This window comes from Cryptomeria japonica, chromosome 3 (assembly GCF_030272615.1).
Source record: "Cryptomeria japonica chromosome 3, Sugi_1.0, whole genome shotgun sequence".
NCBI lineage: Eukaryota > Viridiplantae > Streptophyta > Pinopsida > Cupressales > Cupressaceae > Cryptomeria > Cryptomeria japonica.
The window spans coordinates 63,888,043-63,909,116 of NC_081407.1; the positions used below are offsets into that span (position 1 = coordinate 63,888,043).

General features: G+C 39.3%; 1 protein-coding gene across 5 annotated transcripts in view; it reads right to left on the minus strand.

Annotated features, from left to right (window-relative positions):
- LOC131032641 (uncharacterized) overlaps positions 1–21,074 on the minus strand; it is a 240,030-nt gene that overhangs the window by 172,928 nt on the left and 46,028 nt on the right. For all 5 annotated transcript variants that reach the window (XM_057963688.2, XM_057963696.2, XM_057963679.2 and 2 more), the window contains one exon: positions 9,388–9,535. In XM_057963688.2, the coding sequence (XP_057819671.2) occupies positions 9,388–9,535 (148 nt within the window). The remainder of the gene's footprint in view (positions 1–9,387; positions 9,536–21,074) is intronic.

The following is a 21,074-nucleotide window of genomic DNA, read 5'->3' on the forward strand; positions in this document are numbered from 1 at the left end:
GCCAGGAGGGGGATTTTCGAACACCTTGCTTCTCTTAGTTATCAAGGCTTGAATGTCTTTAGGATAATTTTTGTGCTCTTGTTGTGGTTCTGAAGGCATTACAATGATCTTACTTCTATCCTTGACCATTGCTGAAATATCTGAGGAATAGCTGCCCTTATCCACCAATGGATTGGAAGGCATTATCAAACACTCCGCTGCCCACTCCACCTGATTATGGCGGATCAGCCTTTCCATTCTTTTCAAGGATACAAATTTAAGTCCCCCATGCGACATTCCTCTCAAAACTACCTTCTTCCCTTCAGACACAAATTTCAGCTCCATGGTTTGTAGGTTTAGTGTGATCTCACGAAGAGATCTCAGCCATTGAATCCCGAGGACTGCATCATCAATCCCTCCAATGCTCACCACAAAGAAATCATCTCTAATTTCATGATTTCCCAACTTCAGAGACATGTTGGAAATCATTTGGTTACAGGATATAGTGGAGCCATCTGCTACCATGACTTTGAAGCCCTCAACTTCCTTTGCCACTAGTCCCTTTTCTGCAACAATCCTTTCATCAATGAAGTTGTGTGTTGCACCTGTGTCAATGAAAGCAATGACACGATGCTCTCCAATCACGCCCCGAACTCTGAAGGATTCATTTTTGTGGATGCTCGAGAGTTGAGCAACTACTCCTCTATCTTCTGACCCAAATTCAGGCCCTTCAGGAGCCTCTCCATACTCGTCCTCAACTTCAGTTTGCTGTTCTAAAATTTCAGAATCTGATCTATCTTCTAAATAGCATTCCATCTGATGCAAACTCCCTTTTCCATGGCACCTATGTCCGGGAACCCAAGGTTCTCTGCAAGAATAACATAGATTCTTTCTCCAAAGCTCTTGACGAAGCCCATCATCCATACACTGAGAGAACTTCTTGGTCTGATTTGTGAACTTCTTCTTGTCCTTTCTGAAAGGGAAAGGCTTAGACTAAATTTTACTCTTTGGGGCAGCCAACTCCATGCTTCGAGATTTTTTGATAGCTTATGCCAGGGTGGGTGGATCAAAAGCTTTGACCCATCCTCTCAATGGTTCTTCAAGTCCTTCAATGAAAAGGACAACCAATTGCTTCTCTAAGATGCTACTCACCATGACTAACAAGTTTTGGAATTCAATCACGTAAGTGTCCAATCAACCTTGCTGCCTAAGTTGTGCAAGTTCTCTAAACTTCACCTCTGGATCCCTGGTGTCAAATCTCTCAATTAGCTTGTTGGTGAAATCAGCGTAGGTGGTGACTAAGTTGTGACCAAGGGTGACCAACCCATGGTACCACCATTCGTGGGCCACTCCATCCAAGTGCAAGGTAGCAAACTTGATGGCATCCTCCTCCGGCATCGGTCTCAAGGAAAAGTAATTGTCCAACTTTTGTACCCATGCTCTAGCTATACTCTTAGCGCTTCCATCGAAGTGTGCTAAGGTCACTCTTCCAAGAGCTTGCTAGAAATCTCTTGGAGCAACAGACTTGTAGTCGTTCCTCCTTCCTCTTTTCATTTTCTGATTCATGAATTGATCCAGAGTTAGGATATCTCGGATCTCACCGGGAAGGGAAGCATACTCCATGTAGTTGTCTCTTATCTCATCAGCTGTGGGTATCTCTGTTTCAGCTTGTTGTACTTCTTTTGGCAAAAAGACAAGTTGTAAAGGCCTTGGGGCTGAACCTCCATTGTTACTCCTGTTCCTATTGCCCACAGGAGCGTTGGAAGTGCTAGCTTCCGGACCATTGTTCAGTTGATTAGGGGTCCCAACAACATTCTGGTTAAGCTTGGCCAGCAATAGGGACATCATGTCCATCATGGCAGCAAATTGCCTATCTGCCTTCTTATCAAGTGCTTCATTCGGGTCTGTGGTCTTATCGGCCATTGAATCCACTGAATCTGAAGTATCTAAATCCTTTCCTCTGTTTCTCAGCACTTCTAAGAAAGTGTCCTCTTCCGACACTATCGGAACCTGAAACTGCTATCTCTTCTGCTCTCTATTGTAGTATCTGACATCTCTGTCACTCATGGATACTTTTGAACCCACTGACTCTCACAGGCTGGCAGGAAAACCAACTCTGATACACTTGTAATATCCCAGTAATTTTTTTTTTGTTTTTTTAAAAGTAAGAGTTACAAGTAAACACAACAACCCGTTAAGGTTAGAGAAATAATCCAAACTGCTGAAAGGGAACCCTTCCACCTTTTGTTCACCGAGAGCCCAAGCTGGGAGGGTGAGAGCATACAGTGTTCTGGGGATCGTTAGCACCATAAAACAAACTGAAAATTACAATGCCTGGGCAGCAAGCCAGCCCCTTCTGCTTATCCAACAGGATAGAAACCAAACTCTTGGCAGTAAACCAGCCAAGGAAAACATGACAAAAACTGAAACTCAATCACTCTACCGTGTATTTCAACAGGAGGACATTACATTAAGCTATCACTCTACCGCATATTTCAGCGGGAGGACCATTGTATTGAACTTATCACTCGATCACTTATTCAGTGGGAGGACTGAGTACAAAAACTGAATTAAAAAACTTAGAAAGTGGCAAGCCAGCCTCTTCCACTTATGTAGTGGGGATTACAATTAAGAGCAGCAAGAAGGGATGATCAGTACTACTGAAACAACCTTACAAAATAGAGATGAGATGAGAAGAGTAAGTGAAGATTTCTACAACAAGAATATAATTTTCTGTTACAACTAATCTGCAGGCTGAAAGTACAATTCAGCAACCTATGGAAACACCAAAATGCTCATAACTCCCTCATTTTTCACCTGAATCAACTCAAATCAATCCCAATCCCACAATATAACACTAACAACAGCATCCAATCCAAACTACAACCCAAACAACCCACTATTCATTTGGCACACATCCCAATGCAAGTGCAAAAACCCACGCTATGCCTAGGAAGTTCGATTTTATCTAGTAAATTCATTGCTTATTTAAAACTGCTAAAAACTCACACATTGTATCGCCATGGCAAGGAAGGATGAGCCGGTGCTCAAAATGATGGAGTCGCCTGGTTAAGAGGTGTGAGCAAAATATACTTTCAGCAGTCCCACGACCAGCTACCAGAAACACTCAAATCCAGCATAGAACACTCCACAATTTGCAACTCATTCACCAATCAGCAATGGGAATACAAGAACACAGCTAGGTACTATCTTGCAAGTACGAAACTGAGACTTAGCTAGGAAGCCATACTTAGAAGCTCAGATTTTCAGTAGCCAAACCGGCAGCATAACGATGCAATTTTCAAAGATGCTGCAAATGGGAGCCCAAGTCTCATATTTATAACTTCACTCCACAAATCCAAATGCAATTCCTCCAAATTCAACGCCTTGCATTTGCATTTCATTCGACTACATGTGGACCCCCAAGAGTGGCGCTATTTCCCATAAGTCAAATCCCATGCCCAAGGCATGGACCCACGATATACTTTGGCAAATATTTAGAGATAAGTCACAAAATAATATTTCTTTCAAATATTTCGACATCTCCTTAATAAACATGAAGCTCGCCAAATACTTAGGAAAAATATGGACATTAATCCCAAGTATAATAAATCAATAGCAGAATCAGATTAACTAAATATTAAACCTTAGGATAAGGAAAATAATATTTAATTATGTCGCCAATGACTCCCGTACTGATTATTATCACAACCAGGATGAAACTGAGCCCGAACGACCACAGAACTGCTGCAAAATCAGAACCCTGTCTACTGCCAAAAATAGAATTGTGCCACACAGCCACTTACTAAAAATAGTAAGTCAAGGACTAATGCTCAGAAAAGCATGATCATCGCGTCCAGAGGCAAAACATGGAGAGCTCAGTAGGGCAGTAACACCAGAATGGCCATTCCCTGACTTACTAAAAATAGTAAGTCCTCGTTTCATCAATGCTGGACCCTCATTCTTCATTCCACCTAGCCTACGGGTCTCAGGAATAGGCTAATTGACCACTGGAAGGTCATCAGTGAGAAGGGGACATTACAAAAACCCTCGTATGGAGAAGGAATGACTCTAAGAAGCCAAAGCAAATGTAAAATGAGCAATGGCAAAGGAACGAAAAACCTCCAACCGAATTGCAAGAACATCATTAAAGTCAAATCCAAAGAAGAACATATTACGACAGGTGCTATAGACAACTGTACCAATCAAGGTGACAAACCTTCTTCAAACCATGCTGCAACTGAGAGTGGCAATTACCAACATGGTTGGTGACAACCAAAGTCGATGACAAGAAGACCCAATTAGAGAAATGATAGTAGAGTTGCCACCCGAGGGCGAACAAGTCATTGACCCAATGCTGCTGACAATGAACATCAAGAAGAAGTCAACAATCATACAAATGGAAAACATGGGAAAGAAACTCACAATAGCATCATCGATGGAGACTCAAGGGTAAATGTAATGCCAAAAGACACCTAAAAGTGCCTCAAGAAACCAACCCTCTGGCCACCAACATTTCACTTGGTAGATGCCGACCAACATGGAATCAAGTCGTTGGGGACACTAATGACACAAAAAGTGACGATTGGGACCCAACAGTTCCTCCTGAATTTTATGGTCATCCCATTGCACAAGAAAGTGTATGATGCATTACTCGAGAGAGGATGGTTGGTAGTAGCCAAAGCTGACCACTATTGGGAAAAGAATACAATCTCCATTGAAAACAAGGGTCAAGCCGTTAGTGAGGAAGCAACTTCCTCTAATTCATCCAATTCATTCTCTGGAGAAGAATGAAACAAATCATGCTCGAAGGATGAAACAAATTCTCTTTGTGGTCTATTTCACTAACAAATGGAGGACTCTGAGGTATTTTCATCATGCAATTTTTGTGAAGCTACAACCCTCGGTGAAGAGATACCAATGAAAGCATGTAAAATTATAGATGACAAATTTGACAATATGAAGAGAAAATATTTAATGTGGAGCGTACAAATATTTGTCAAGGGAAATCAACTTCATTGAATATTTACAAAAAAGAAAGAGAAAATTAAGAGGGATGGAAAATAGAAAGAAAAAGAAAACAATAATGGAGTTGAAATAATTAAAAACTTTAAAGGAGAGCTAGCCAATAAGAAAATTTTTAAAATGGAGCAATTAAAATACTACAGCCAAGAAAAATCAAATTAAAGGGAAAAAAGTTTGGAGAGTAGAGAAAAAAGCAAAAGGTCATTAAAATACTGGAATTAGAAAATATTAAAGAGAAAATTATTAAAGTACCAAGGAGAACAAATATTAAGGTGCCCAAGTTAAAAAAAACAATAAAGTGCAAAGAAAAAATAAGGAAGTTTATGGCAAGGAGAAAATTAAAAGCCAAAAACATCAAAGGAAGAAGTGAGCAAAACAAAAATATTACTTTTTGAAATTATAAAAGTTTGGCTAGCATAAATAGAGGGAATTATAAAAGGGAGAATGCAAACAAAAAATAATTATTTATTTCTCACACTCCCCAGAGCAAGGCATTGGAAAAATTGTAAGATGCAATCTCCATTTCATCAATCAACCCTCAACGTACGGAAACCAATTCTCTTGGCATACTACTTCCATCGTACAACATTGTATAACAATCACACAATATTATTGTGTGTGGCCTTTAACACTTTTTGCACAGCTCCATGATCACATCGTACAACCCTTGCTACGACAACATGCTCATGATAAAGTACGAAGTTGACTAGTTTTACAACCTTTAGTTTGCAGACCCCATCACCTCCAACACGCCATACGACATTGTTTGCACAACTATCATTGTACGATCTTGTTTTTCCTTCAACGTATGACTCTCTTGATGAGGCTCACAACATACAAATTATAGCAGATTATACTCAACGTAGGACCTAACATCCCTTCATCTGTATTGCTCCCTGATTTTAACAAACACATTCTCAGTTGCACCATGTGCCCACCTTCAATCTCATCAGTGCCATTCTACATCATACAAGATCCCTACAAATTAATCGTACAAGTATTTGTCTTCATTGTATGGCAAATTCCAGCATATGACCCTATCTTGGTTATACCATACAACAATCTTGTGGTGTACAAGCCTCTCCAAGCATTGATCATCCCTATTTATTCAGCAAAGTACAACATCAATTGTGTGTACGGCATCATTTGTACCTTCCATATGCACAGCATGGCAAGTGTTCATCCACACAACAACAATACTAGCACCCTTTCATTTCAGCATCCAATGGTACGACCAAATCAAGAATTTCATCTAGAGAGTAGCACACCCTTCCCACATACAACTAGCACTACGGTTCATTACACAGTAGACATCAACTCAAATCTGCAGCAACCTTCCTTCTTTGGTCAATCTTTGTTGGCTAAGCACTCCAAAATCTCTAGTTTTAGGCTTTGTCAACACTACTTTTTACCTCTTTAAAAATCACGAAAATGATGTGCGCCATGACAATCTGTGTGTCTCTGAAGCTCTTAATTTGGGCTGGCAACAGGGGCTTCACCCCTCGATCCTGCATTGTATCATGAAAGGGAATGCAGCAAGGGTGCTACCCTCGACCCCACTGGGGGCACTACCACTAGACCCTTGCAAGGGGCATTGCCCCTTGAACCTTCTAGGGGTGTTGCCCTAAACTCCCATCGCACTCATTTGATTTTTCAAGCACAATCCAAAATTGAGTTTGCAGGGTACAAGTCATTGTCTACACTATGGAAATTAGTCTCCCCTCATGTTACTTGATGTTTACTTGTTGTTTGGAAGACGACTTCTTCTCTTGGGGTGATGATGTAGTCAATGTATAATGTCTATTATTGTTTCAATAATATTTGAAATATCCCTGACTAGAATTCTTATCCAAATTGCTGATTGTTTACAAATTCAAATTCTTTGACCAGCGAAAAGTGTTTTTGGAAGTTTATTGTATTTTCAATTTTTTTGTAGTTTTTTGGATTTTTGACAATACATGGAAAATAATAAATGCAATACAATAAATATAAAACTGATAATAGTTTCCAGACTTCTGATTATTAATTACAGCAAGTACAAATAAATAATAAAGAGGATTCTTGATAAAATTAAACCGTTCAAGGCCTACCAGGAGTCCAACACTAGGGTTTGAGGGTGGAATTTGAGCCTGGTATGAAGCAGTGATTAAACCAAGCACCTCCAGCTGCTACTAATGGCTGCAAATGACTTTATTTAACTCTAGGGTAATTACCAAAAACTAATATTGAAGAATTATTCAGACCCAGTTGAAATTCCAAATTCTTGTCAGGCAAGATCCCCAAATTATGTCTCTTTTCCTCAATGATTTGCTGGTGCTGCCCAAATCTGATATTTCCTTCACACCAAACCAACTATGATCACTTATTTATACCCCAACAATGAATTCACACACAAATGGAGGAGTCAAAACCCCTCAGTTTATTTAATAGAAGCTAGAGGCTTCCTTGGGTGGTACGGCCAGCTACCTAGAGAGGTACGGCTGCCATAAATGCAATTATTCTGCTGTAATAACCCTTTAAATGGATCAGATCTGTTATTAATGCCAATATACCCCTGTCACAAGCAATAAACCCCTGAATTATGACCCTGAATGGCCAATTATGAGGCTCCAATTGATGCCGCCCAGCTAGAGGTGTATGGGTTTCCATCCTAACACCTGCAAATTGGAGATTGCCGCCCCCAATCTGATCTCAGACCTCTGCAAACCGTGCAGACCTGCTAAAGATGGATAATTTCACAAAATAGAATGAACATAATGAATCTCCAAACATCTCCCAACACCTATATTCATCCTCAACCCTAATTCGACCTCTTTTGGCATCTTTCAAAGATTCCTTTAGAATCTCCATTCCTCTAATAAGTTTGATCAGCCATGAGGTTTGTTAAGTCATTAAAGTGGGGCCACTTTTGGTTAATAAACAACTTTGGAAAATGTGCCTTGGTGAAAATATAAAGTTGTTTAATAACTTCTTATAACTTATTTACTTTTTCTAATTTTAGAAAAAAGTAACTTTTATAACTTTAAATTATAAAGTTATTTTATTAACTTACCAAAGTCATAAAAAATGACTAAGTATAGAACTTCCTTTGATAAGCAACTCATCTCCAGCCACTAAATTCACCTATGGAGATGAATGACAAGTGAATCTCCATTCTAGTAGATCACTCAAGAAGTGGGGACATTACAATATTGGTTATATGACTATATCAATTGTTGGCTTTGCGTAGTTATAAGCATCGGGTAGTTGTAACTTGTAAGTGTTGGTTGACAGTTGTATTCCTCTTGGCAACCGTCAGTCATTAAAATATAGTGTATCATCAAGGAAAGTAATATGATCTAGGCGGATTGACTCTGATCCCTAGCTAATCATCTCTTGTCTTCTTTTGTAACGGCTTCATGTGCAAAAAATATATATATTTTACTCCTATATCTAGCATGCATTGTCATCTTTATTATTAATTCATGTATTTAATTTATCAGATATAACAGTAAACACAATTGACATTATTATTTTTTAATTTTAATATATAATATATATCATGACATTTGAGTTTGACTAGCTGACATAGTAATTTTTATTTTTTTTATGGGGGATTTTGTTTATTATACAATATATAATTCTATGTGAGGTGTATTTTTGACTTGATTACTGCAGCAAATATGCTCACATTTCTGATTTTATATGTTTTTGTATGGGAACCGGAAAACCCAACCACCAAATGTTTTTTGACCGAACCCCCAAACCCAAACCCAAACCCTAACCAATTCCAAGACCAGCAACTTGGCAAGTTAGAATAGTAAAAACCACAGACAGGGTGGCAACATGCAATCTGAATTTCTATTCCAAACTAGAGGATTACAATAATAAGCTCAACCACCAAATGAATGGATTAAGTACAAATAAATAGACCTCTCGGATGCATTAGTGAAGATGACACATGTCCAAGAGGTTATATATACACTCACAATTAGAAGACCAGTTCACTCAATCAACTAAGATAGAAGTGCCCTTGATGAGAGAGAGGTAGCACTTAATTGCCATTAATTAGAGATTGGTGAGGTAGTTGTGGCAATTGGCGACCTTAAATCAAGGTAGACATGCCATTGTTAGCTTAACAAAGTAAAAACAACCTATCTAAGTAGATAACTAGACTAAGTTTATCCTAGGTGCATAAAATGCAACAAGGTAAATAACTAAATGCAAGAAATAAAATAATCCACCATAAATACCTTAAGAATAGAACTTTGGTCAGCAGGCAATTTTTCATCAAAATATTCACTTACTAAAAGAAAAACCGCTGCATCTCTCATAACTGAAGAGAGGTTCAGATTTACTTGAAATTTGAAAGTGAAATATTTACCATATAAATAATTCAATTACCTCATGTACATCATCGATAGTGTGTGAACACAAGGGAATACCAGCAAAGGATTTTTCTCTCAACTTCAGTAATTGATCAAGTGGGACATACCCATCAGGGCGAATATTCAAACGTAACTTCACTGCATTGTGGCGAAGAATACGAGTCCTGCAAACATAATTGTGCATTAAAAAATTAACTTCATATCACAGATTAACATATGATAAATGCAAAAATTTGAAAGTGTATGGATAACTCAAAATCAACATGTAGTTGTGTCACTGCAATGAATCCTCTATAGCAATAATCATGCTAAACAAGTGAAAAAAATAAAAAATAGGTTCAAACTTGTGCAATGTCAAAAGACAGTAATTTTAATCTGCCCCTTTCACCCACAATAGTTCATCATTTTCTTCAATCCCTGAGTGTGTTTGTTTTAATTCTGCTGCTAAAGGTTTGTTGTAAGAACCTACCAAGGGTTCTCAACTCAAACAACGGAGGTTTAGTTGAACCTGATGCGTTTTATGTTTTGTATTTTGCAATTTCTAACAACAAGGCTAGTTTTGAACAAATAGTATGCAAAAAGCAACATTGGAAAGAGCTGGAAATAAATTGAACTAAAAATCAGGATTATCAAACCCTTATTACAGCCAATTTGCATAAACACCTTTAATAAAGAAATCAGACAAGACCAGAAAGATTTATTGTCAAATACCTCAAATTTATGAAACCCCTTATTTGTCCTTGCTGCTGTACAGCAGTAAATAATGACAACAAAATTATTTATCAGTCCAAACTACCCGGAATGGTGAGTTTAGCAGCTCAAACTGAAGCTACCAGCTAGGCGTCTCCTTTAGGATTTATTTCAGAATTTTTAGACTCCTCCTTCAACAAAATCGTACCCTTTCAAGGAAGAAAGGTACGGCAGGTCTGCAGGCTGTACTTGCACAAAAACTCCAGCTGTAATAACACTTATTTCTGCCTCTGTTCTAATTTTGTGGCTGCAATCAATCCTTTGCATAAAATGAATAAAACCCTTTCTAATCTGCCCAATCTTGGTTCCTGGATAAAACCAACTGAAAGCAAAATCAACTGATATTTCACAGCCTCTAATGTTGTTGCACATAAATCCACCGTTTCCCTGTACCGATACTCTCAAATCATCTACAGGAAGAAACCCCTGTTGAAACTCTCAAGCCAAAGCCTCCTCAGAGAAAACTCAATATCAAATCTTCACATAATGAAAAGAAGACCTAAAAACTTATTTTATCTCTTCCCTTTAGGGTTTGGCGTTGTTCCCAAGACAAGTACGATTTGGCATTACATGATGTGTTAACTTTTAATATTTATTTTTGACTATTGAAGCTTCAAAAATAAATCTCTTTTCAGTTTAATATAAAAGTGGCCCCATCCGATGAGAAATAGACCCTCACTTAAGTTATAACTTAAAGTGACTTTAAAATATTAAAACATTAAAGTTTACCATTTAGTATTTAATTAAAGTAATTAAATATTAATATCTCTCTAAGTATCCATCAGAATTGCCTGCCGTCAAAACTGGAGACTGCCAAGCCATACTCTGCCACTGCCCAACCCACTGGCTAAAAATAGCAGGACTGCTAAAAATAGAAAGTGTCTCAAACGGAGTCCTGGAGACCTCAAATGAAAGCCAGTCTTGTAATGCTCACTCTGAAGATGAAGAATCAATCTCCGGGAGACCCTCTAACCAACCTCATCAGCCTACGAGGGTCAGTGATAGGCTAATCTACTCAGCTGACAGATGTCAACTAGAAGGGGACATCACAGTCCACCCCTCCTGAAATTGCTTGTCCTCAAGCAATCTCAACTCCGGATGCTATAAAATCTCCTCGCTCTCCCAAGTAGCATCCTCTATCGGCAAATCCTTCCATTTCACCAAGTACTCTGTGATAGTACATCTCCTGAAATTCCTCTCCCTGAACTCAATGATAGCCTCAGGTACAAGTATAAACTTCCCCTCATCATCCAGGGGTGGTAAAACTATAGAAGGAACAATACGGTGTCCCAACGCCTTTTTGAGACGTGACACGTGAAACACATTGTGTACTACGATATCTGCCAGTAAATCCAACTCATAAGCCACCTCACCTATACCCCTGGTCACTCTGAAAGGGCCATAATTTTGTGGCTTGAGCTTCTATTCTCCACTCCTCCTGAGAGTAGACTGTCGATATGGCTGCAACATCAAATACACCATGTCTCCTACCTCAAATGACCTCTATGTCCTCTTCTGATCAGCATATTGCTTTTGCTGATTCTGTGCCTTGGCTATATTCTCCTTAAGAGTCTTCACAATGTCCTGGCTCTCCTGTAGCATGACTCTCGCACTAGGCACCCTACTGTCACTCAGCAATAAGTCAATGAAACTAGGAGGCTCATACTCGTACAGTGTTGTAAATGGTGTCATCTGAATGGACATGTGGTGAGTGGTATTGTAACAATACTCACAGAGGTAAATCCACTTCACCCACGCCTTTTGCTGCCCTGAAATATAGTTCCTAAGGTATCCCTCCACCCATTTATTAACTTCTGACCATCAGTTTGAGGGTGGTAACTGGTGCTCGATGTAAGCTCTATCCCACAAAGTGGGAAAAGCACCTGCCAAAAGTGGCTCAAAAACTGAGTATCCCTATCACTGACAATAGTCTGAGGCAAGCCATGTAATCTGAATACCTCTCTGAAGAACAACTCTGCTACCTGAATAGCTGAATAAGTGGTGGTAATCGGATAGAAGTGGGCATACTTCGTCAAACGATCCACAACCACAAATATGCAATCACGTCCCTATGCTCTCGGCAACCCTGTGATGAAATCCATAGATAGACATTCCCACTTCCTGTCAGGAATTGGAAGTGGCTGAAGTAAACTAGCAGGGTATGTTAGCTGCTATTTATTCTACTGACAAACAGGGCACTCTCTAACATACTGTAGAACATCCGCCTTGAGCCCTTTCCATGTGAAGCGCTCACGAACCTGTCTGTAGGTTTTGAAAAACCCAGGATGTCCTGCCATTGGTTCATCATGAAAAAACCGCAGTACCCTACTCCTCAACTCTGATCCAGGGATCAAGTATACTCTGCCTTTATAAATGATCAAGTCATTTACAACTGTATACCTGCTGTCCACTACTGATCCCTCTATCAAACCTGCAGCCCAGCTATCTTTGGCATACTTTGCGAATATAATATGCTGCCAATCCTCTGTTATCTGGACCATACAACTCAGGTGGGGACGACGTGACAAGGCATTTGCAACTACATTATGTGTGCCTTTGATATAGGAAATATCAAAGTTATAAGCCTGAAGTTTGCTGACCCACTTTTGTTGCCTGTCATTTAAGTCACGCTGCCCAAGGAAATGTCTCAAACTATTGTGGTCAGTCTTAATGCAGAACTTGCTACCCACTAAATACTGTCTAAACTTGGCCAATGCATGCATTATGACCAACATTTCCTTATCATAAATGTTGTAACTCCTCTCAGGTCCACGAAGTTTCCTACTCTCATATGCAATAGGGTGTTTGTCCTGCATAAGCACCGCACCAATGCCCTCACCAGAGGCATCACATTGTAACTCAAATGACTTCAAGAAGTCAGGTGTAGCAAGTACTGGACATGAAGTCATGAGCTCTTTGAACCTATCAAAACACTCTTGGGCCTCAGGAGTCCATAAGAAGGCACCCTTCTTCATCAAGTCTGTCAAAGGTGCTGCATGGCGTGAATAACCGTTAACAAAACGGCGATAGAAACCACATAGGCCCAAGAACCCACGCAACTGAGTAAGGTTCACTGGGGTAGGCCAGTCTACAATAGCACAGATCTTCTCTAGATCCATCTGCACTCCCTCTGCACTGATAATATGGCCCAAGTACAATAACTCAGTCATTCCAAGGTCACATATGGATTCCTTGGCATACAAGGGCTCCCTACCCAGAATACTCAAAACTGTATCTAAGTGACTGAGGTGCTCCTCCCAAGTACGACTGTAAACCAGTATCCCATCAAAGAACACCAATACTAATTTCCTCAACTGATGTCTGAAGACTTTGTTCATTGTGGACTGGAAAGTAGCAGGTGCATTGGTTAGCCCAACTGGCATAACCACAAACTCAAAATGTCCATAATGACAACGAAAAGAAGTCTTCTCAATATCTTGCTCACGGACACTAATTTGGTGATAGCCTGATCTCAAATCAATCTTTGAAAAATAACAGGCACCATGTAACTCATCTATGAGCTCATCAATAGGCGGAATGGGATATCTGTTTTTGATCGTCCGCTTATTAAGAACCTTGTAATCAATACACATCTGCAATGTGCCATCCTTCTTCTTCACCAAAACAACTGAAGAAGCAAAGGGGGACTTACTAGGCCAAATATGTCCCATAGCTAGAAGCTCCTGTATGGTTTTCTCTATTTCATCTTTCAGGCGCTTCGGATGTCTGTATGGAGTAATGATCACTGGCTTCGCACCCTCCTCTAGCTCAATGATATGCTCAAAACCCCTATTTGGTGGCCTTCCTGATGGTATGTCACTGAAAACCTTGTTATGTTTGGTTCTCAGTATTTGAATGTCAGGATGATATTCAACTTTTTGAGCATCCTGTTGTATAGGCATAATCATACACTCTACTGCCCACTCAATCTGATCATGGCGTACAAGCCTCTCCATCCATCTGAGTGTAATCATCCTAAAGTTGTTGTCCTTAATAGCTTTCAGCACATGTGTCTTTCCATCAACAGTGAAAGACATCTCCATCTCCTACAAATCAAGTGTAAATTTGCCTAGCTCATGCAACCACCTCATACCAAGGACCAAATCTGTATCACCCATTTGAACCACATAGAAATCAGTTTTGAACTCGTAATTGTTTACACACAATGGGAGTTGTGTAATCATCCTGTTACACTTTAAAGTGTAACCATTTGCCACCCTCACACGGATGCCCTCAAACTCCTCTATTTGGATTCCTCTCTTCTCAACTAACCTGGCATCAATAAAGTTATGTGTGGCTCCAGTATCTAGTAGAGTAATAACTTTCTGACCAGCAAGTACTCCTCTCATTCTGAATGATCCTTCCTGCTGAATACTTGTGAGAAGTGCCTCCTTAAGGTGTTCCTCACCTTCTACATCCATCTTGTCAAGTCTCGGAGGACCCTATATGTCATTTTCAGCCTCTAAATCATCATAACCAGCAGGCTGACCTTCTTGATCAGATTCTGAATCTTCATAATATGCCCACATTACTCTGTTTGCCCTACCCTTAGGCCTCAAAGGACAGTCATGGTTGGAATCATACGGACCTTTGCAATAAAAACATAGTTTTTTCTGCCTCAAATCATTAAGTGTCTCACGATCTAAGGAGGGAGTTGTCGTCTTCCCTTTGTAATCATTTCTAAAGTCTGATTTTTCCTTCCCTTTGCTGTAATTCTTATTATCTTTGAAAGACGTTGATCCTTTTGACCCAAATTTATTTTGTGTGGCTGTCACATCCATACTTCGTGCCTTTCTAATGGCGAGTAGAAGTGTTGGGGGATCAAATGCTTTGACCCAACCTCTCAAAGGCTCCATGAGTCCCTCTATAAACAAGACTACTAACTGTTGATTTGACATGTTATTTACCATGCATGACAATTTCAAAAACTCTGAAACATACACCTCCAAGTTTGTGATGAACCCTTGCTGATTCAACTTTTCAACCTGATGTAATTTGTAGATCTTCTTTGTAATTTTTAATTATTAAGATTGTCTTTCAGAAATAGACAGAAGTTAGAGAAGAGGGTTTCTTTAATTTGCAACACATATTGAACAATACATGAATTTAATCAACTGAAACAATGAATTGGAGAATTTAGAAGCATGCCCGTAGGTCCTTAGCCAATTTATTGAAAAGAAAGAATAAATCAGCAACTTACAAAGTTCTGATTTTTATTCTGAAACAATTCAAATCTGCTCTTATTTAAATACTAGGACACCCAAACAGTGAAAGATGGTGCCAATAAATGAGCAAGTTGTGTGTTTGGGAAAAGAAGCCTCCAAACCACAGAAGAATCAACACCAAAACAGTAAATAGGAAAACCCTACAACAAATCTGCCTTGTAAGAAGCCAAATCTGCCCCAATTCAATTCAATTTGACTTCTAAATGAAGCCAACCAAGCTGCAACAATTCAATTGATCTTCACAATCTCAAAGCTACTGAATTCTGAAGAATGCACGCTCTCCAAAACTGGTCCAAACCCTAGCCGCCATAGCCAAGTGCTCAAGAGAAAATGTCAAATGCTCAATATCAAGAATGAGGTTTAATTTCCATCTTGGCTGCCTAAATACCCAAAAGGTGCGATTTTTGGCAATTAGGGATTTAAAAATAATAACTTGCTTTTAGGGTTCCCAACTTAACCCTAAAAGCCACACCTAGCTTAGGAGATAATAAATCTTCACTTAAATAAATTTAAGTGATGCACTTTATGATTTTATATTAATATTTCATTAAAATATTAATTGCCTGTGGAACCACTAAAAAATTCATCTCTCTCTCATTATTGCTCGGAAACTGAATCTGTCAGAAGCTAGGGTCGCAGTTCGCCATGCCAATGAAAATAGGACCATGTCTATTTTTAGCAATTTTTCCCTAAAAAATAGGAAATCCTCATAAAGTGTCAGAAACTGATGAAACGAAGACCAGAACTGAACTCAACACTGAACTAGAACATATATACAGACCACTCCTCAAGATACTGCATTACTGACCCCTTTATCCATACTTTGTTAGCCTACAAGGGTCCAAAAATAAGCTAACTCCCCAATACCAAGTCCCTGACTAGGATGGGGACATTACAAAGTTCCCTGTTTGTTTCAGCTATGCTAACTCACGGAAGTAAGACTCTGGATCTTTCTTATCAAACCTCTCCACTAACAAATTAGCAAACTCCTGATAGGTGCTAATCTCATCATGTTGGAGATTGATGATTCCATTATGCCACCACTCATGTGCAGTACCGTCCAAATGTAAGGTTGCAAACTTAATTGCATCCCTTTCAATCATGGGTCTAAGTGTGAAGTATGTATCCAGTTTATGGATCTAGGACCTGTTGTGACCATTTCACACATTGCCCCATTAGAATGGCCCTCTTTTTGCTTTGTTTCTTGCTTTCCCTCTGCTTGTTCTTCTCTCTATTTTAGGGTTTTGAGTAAGTGAGTTGTCTGTCTGGGCTAGGGCTAAACCTTAGGGGTTTCTTTTGGGCATCATTCAAGCTAAGTCCAGCTAAATTTTGAAGAATTGTTAAGTGTCCTCCCGAGGAATTGAGATGATTGAAATAAGGTAAGCCTTTCAGGGGAGTCAAAAAGGTCTCAGGTTAGGTCTAATAAAGGTTTTTAGGTTAAAACCCAATTTTGACTAAGTGTTAGCTTTTTGAAGGAAAAATTGTGTGTTCTTGTCTGGGTAAGTTTTGATCAACTTTTTGAAAGTGAGATGATGCCTGAAATAGAGAAATCGCTCCTGACCCTTGCTGAGGGCCCAGGGCAAATTTTATCCTGAATGCAATTTCTTGTTTTTGATGGACATGCTAACTGGTTCCTGGCCTTGAAAATGACCTGACTTTGCCTTGTGAAGTGGTTTGAGACTTAAATTTGAAGCAGTTTGGCCTAAAAGGGTAAAATCGCTCCTGGCCCTTGCTGAGGGTCCAGGGCGATAATATTGTTTAAGTCATATTTGTCACTAACTTTTCTAATGTGTTTTGTGCAGGGTCTCCCAGAAGGATCATTGAACATCACTAAAGGCGATTGAAGTTTTGAAGGCAAGAAAAATGATGATTTTTGGAGGCTAAAGAAAAAAATCGCTCCTGACCCTCAGAGAGGGCCCAGGGCAAAATTTTGATTTCCTTCATTTTGCAGTGAAAAAAGACCAAGTTTTAAGCATGAATGGAAAATGAATGACTTTCTCCACCCACCTGAAGAAGTTTTGACTTAAAAATGATGGAGGACCTTGTTGAAAACAGGAAAATCACTCCTGACCCTCAGAGAGGGCCAAGGGCGAAAAATCTTATAGAGGTCATTTTTAGCCTTATTTGATCGATTTGAGATATCAAAGGCATGGTGGAGGATGAAATGAGCATGATAAAGTATCCAGACTTGATTGAAGATGATGAAAAGTGAAGCATTTTGGTCCAGGTAGTAAAAATCACTCCTGACCCTCAGAGAGGGCCCAGAGCGAAATTTTCAAATGTGCATTATTCTTGCAAGATCAAAGTGATTTTGATGATTGGAATGGATGAAGGAAAGTATGTTTTACCCGTTGAATATAATTTGGATGATCAACAAAAGAGGCAATCAGGCCAAAAATCAAAAATCGCTCCTAACCCTCAGAGAGGGCCTAGGGCGAAAAGCCTACTATAGGATCTTTTCATCCAAGTTTGAGAAAAGACAAGCCTAGACATGAGCTTGAAATGATGTTTAAATTGCCTTGAAGTGAAAAAAGATCGTTGGGAATGAAGATTTAGAAGGCAATTACAAAAATCGCTTCTGACCCTTGCCAAGGGCCCAGAGCGAATTTTCATGATTCTCTCCTTTGTTTGTGGAATTGAGACAAAATCTTGTGTGGATAGGAAGAGGATGTGATGTTTTATGCCTTAGAGGCAATTTGGAGTCCAAAGGATGGAGAGATATGCCTAAAACCAAAAAGTCGCTCCTGACCCTTGCTGAGGGTCCAGGGCAAAAATCACAAAAATTGCATGTTTTCTTCAAAATTGTCCTGAGGCAAGGATAGGCTAAGGCGAAGAGACCTCCAAAAGCATGATGAATAATGTTTTTCTTTTGAAACTTGATGATTTTGGTCACAAAATGAAAAATTGCTCCTGACCCTCAGAGAGGGTCCAAAGCGAAAATGTTGAAAATTCTCATTTTTCCTAATAACAACGAAGCAAATTTGGATGGAATGGTTAAAGCAAGGACGTTGCCTAATGACGAATGAAGTTTCAATGAAAAATGATAGAGAATCAAGCCTAATTTGCAAAAATCGCTCCTGACCCTTGGTGAGGGTCCAAGGCGAAAAAATTTGGAAGGATGATTTTCTTGCTTATTTTGGAGGCCTGAACGAGATCTAGCTTGGTGAGAAAGTGTTTTGATGAGGAAATGAAGATCTTTTAGTCAAAAAATGAAAAATCACTTCTGACCCTTGCTCAGGGTCCAGGGCGAAAAACCTCAAAATCACACCTTTTCTCCAAAATTTGATAGAGCTAAGTTTGCAAGTCAGTGAGAAGGCCTAGTTGAAATGTCTTGAAGAGGTTTTGGACATTGAAAAATGCTAATCTTGAGCAAAAAATAGAAAATCGCTCCTGACCCTTGCTGAGGGTCCAAGGCGAAATTGCCTTTAAGGACATTATTTCCTCCAAAATTGTTGATGAATTAACTCTATAGTGCAAGGAAATGGATTTTGGGAGTGATACTGAAGGGTCAACAATCAAGTTGAGGTGGATTTTAGCTAGAAAATGAAAAATCGCTCCTGACCCTCAGAGAGGATCCAGAGCGAAATTGACATTTCCACCTATTTTCCTCATGAAAATGTCAAAATTCAAAGTGCAATGCATTAACTGGATATCAATTTACCCTCCAGGAGATTTTCAAGTCAAGATGCAAAGTATTCAAGGCTAAAATTAGAAAATCGCTCCTGACCCTCAGAGAGGGTCCAGGGCGAAATCATCATGGAGTTTCATCAAGCCTTGTTTTAAAAATTAATATTCTCCAAATTGCATTTGATCGCCAAAATTGCTAATTTTGAGGCATTTGGGAAATTAAAATTAAATTCACATTAAATTAAAAGCATTTTGGCATTTAATAAATTAATTTTAAGCCTTAGAAAATCGAAATTTATTTTGGAGGCATTTAAAATTAATTTTTATTAAATTAAAATTAAAAATAAAGAGCTCAAGGCCTTATTTTGTTTTTATTAGCCAAGTCGGCCCCCTTCTTTTGAGATTTTATTTATTTTTAACCTCCTTTTTGCCAAGTCGGCCTAGAGGAAGAAAGAGGGGAGTGCTCTATATATTGGAGGAGTTTTTTCACATTTCAAATCATTCAATCATTGCCTTAAGTGCGAAATTGGAGAGCTAATTGGAGGTGCGAAATAGAGCTGGTTTGGAGCGAATTTCTTTCAAGTGTTGAAGGCTAGAAGCAAGTGGAGTTTATTCTTTTCCAAGCTAGAAGAGGCACAATTCATTCAAGAGGAGGCTTTGATCTACACTTTGCCTAGCGAAATCTATTTTTTTCTTAGAGTTTAATACTCAAGAAGAGGTATGGCGAAATCATCTTGACACCCTTGTTGAAGATTTGATTTTTGGACATTTGTTTTGGAAAAATCTAAGTATTGCATGGTTAATTAGGAAATGATAACTCAAGATTTATCATGAAGTTTCCTAATTAAAATCTTAAATCTTCCTTTTAAGTCTATATTTCTACACTTCAAGATATATTACTAATCGTGAAATGTTGTGTAGGTGTCAAGATGGCGACTCCAAAGGCAGGAGCATCTACTAGTCGCCCGGCTCTCATCAAAGAAGATAAGAAGAACGACGAATTGGAGACCAGGATCGTGTCCAAATGGAGCAATATCGGAGATACCAACTTGGGAAACTTCATGTGAAGAAGTTTCGAGAGGTCCCCTACATTGGCAAGCCATCACCTGTTGCGAAGAAGATAATTGAAAGTGGCATCATCAAGGCAGCAGGTTTCCCTCCAGCAGTCAAGTGTCATGAGCTGATGATCGAGTGTGCCCACCATTATGACTCACAATCAAGGTCGATCATATCCAAGGAAGGGAACACCTTAGCTTACCTTTCAGAGAAGGCTATAAGTGAGGCTCTTCATCTTCCAGAGCATAAAGATATGATTTACAAAAATTTAGAAGGAGCCAAGTCAATGTATGAAGATGATCCCGACACCTGTCTGAATCTAATCAACAAGAATTGGTTGCTCAAAAGTCATCCTCGCCTGAACAAGATTCCCAACACACCACATAGGATCGACTTCCAGGAGGAGTATAGAGATTTGATAACTTTTCTCAATCGAGTTACAGGGGCTCCTCAAGCCTTCTACTTCGAAAAGTGGATGTTCTTCTTCATTCAAGTGATAGTCCAAGGAAAAGGAATGCTTCATTGGGCCAGAATTATTAGCAATAGTCTCGATGTGCAGTTGAGAAGACTAAGGCCTACCAAATCATTCCATATGAGCTCATATGTTATATACGCCTTGATCAAGAGCTTCGAGTACGCAGGGTTACCTCACAGAGGAGTGATTGGAAGAGGACCCGAAGAAGTGAGAGTTTGTGACTCTTATGTTCATCTACATCATCCACCGAGAAGTGACTACAAGTTAGTCAATGATACCTTCACGATGAACATCACTAGGATATTGCAAGGCGGGATTCACAATCGACTATCTCTGGATGCACAAGAGCTTGTGAAGAAGTATGGTGCATGGTTCATCCAGTTTCAAAAGTTTACATACATCAGAGTTCATGGGTGTCCTTCACCTCCCTACATGTTGCCGAGATATCCGACAGACAGAATAGTACTACTTGAGGTAACCAGAAAATTGGCAGCTTGTGCAAAGGTATCCAGACACAAGCATGGAAATGGAGTTCCCATACCTATCATATTAGGGAATTCAGTTGAGGTA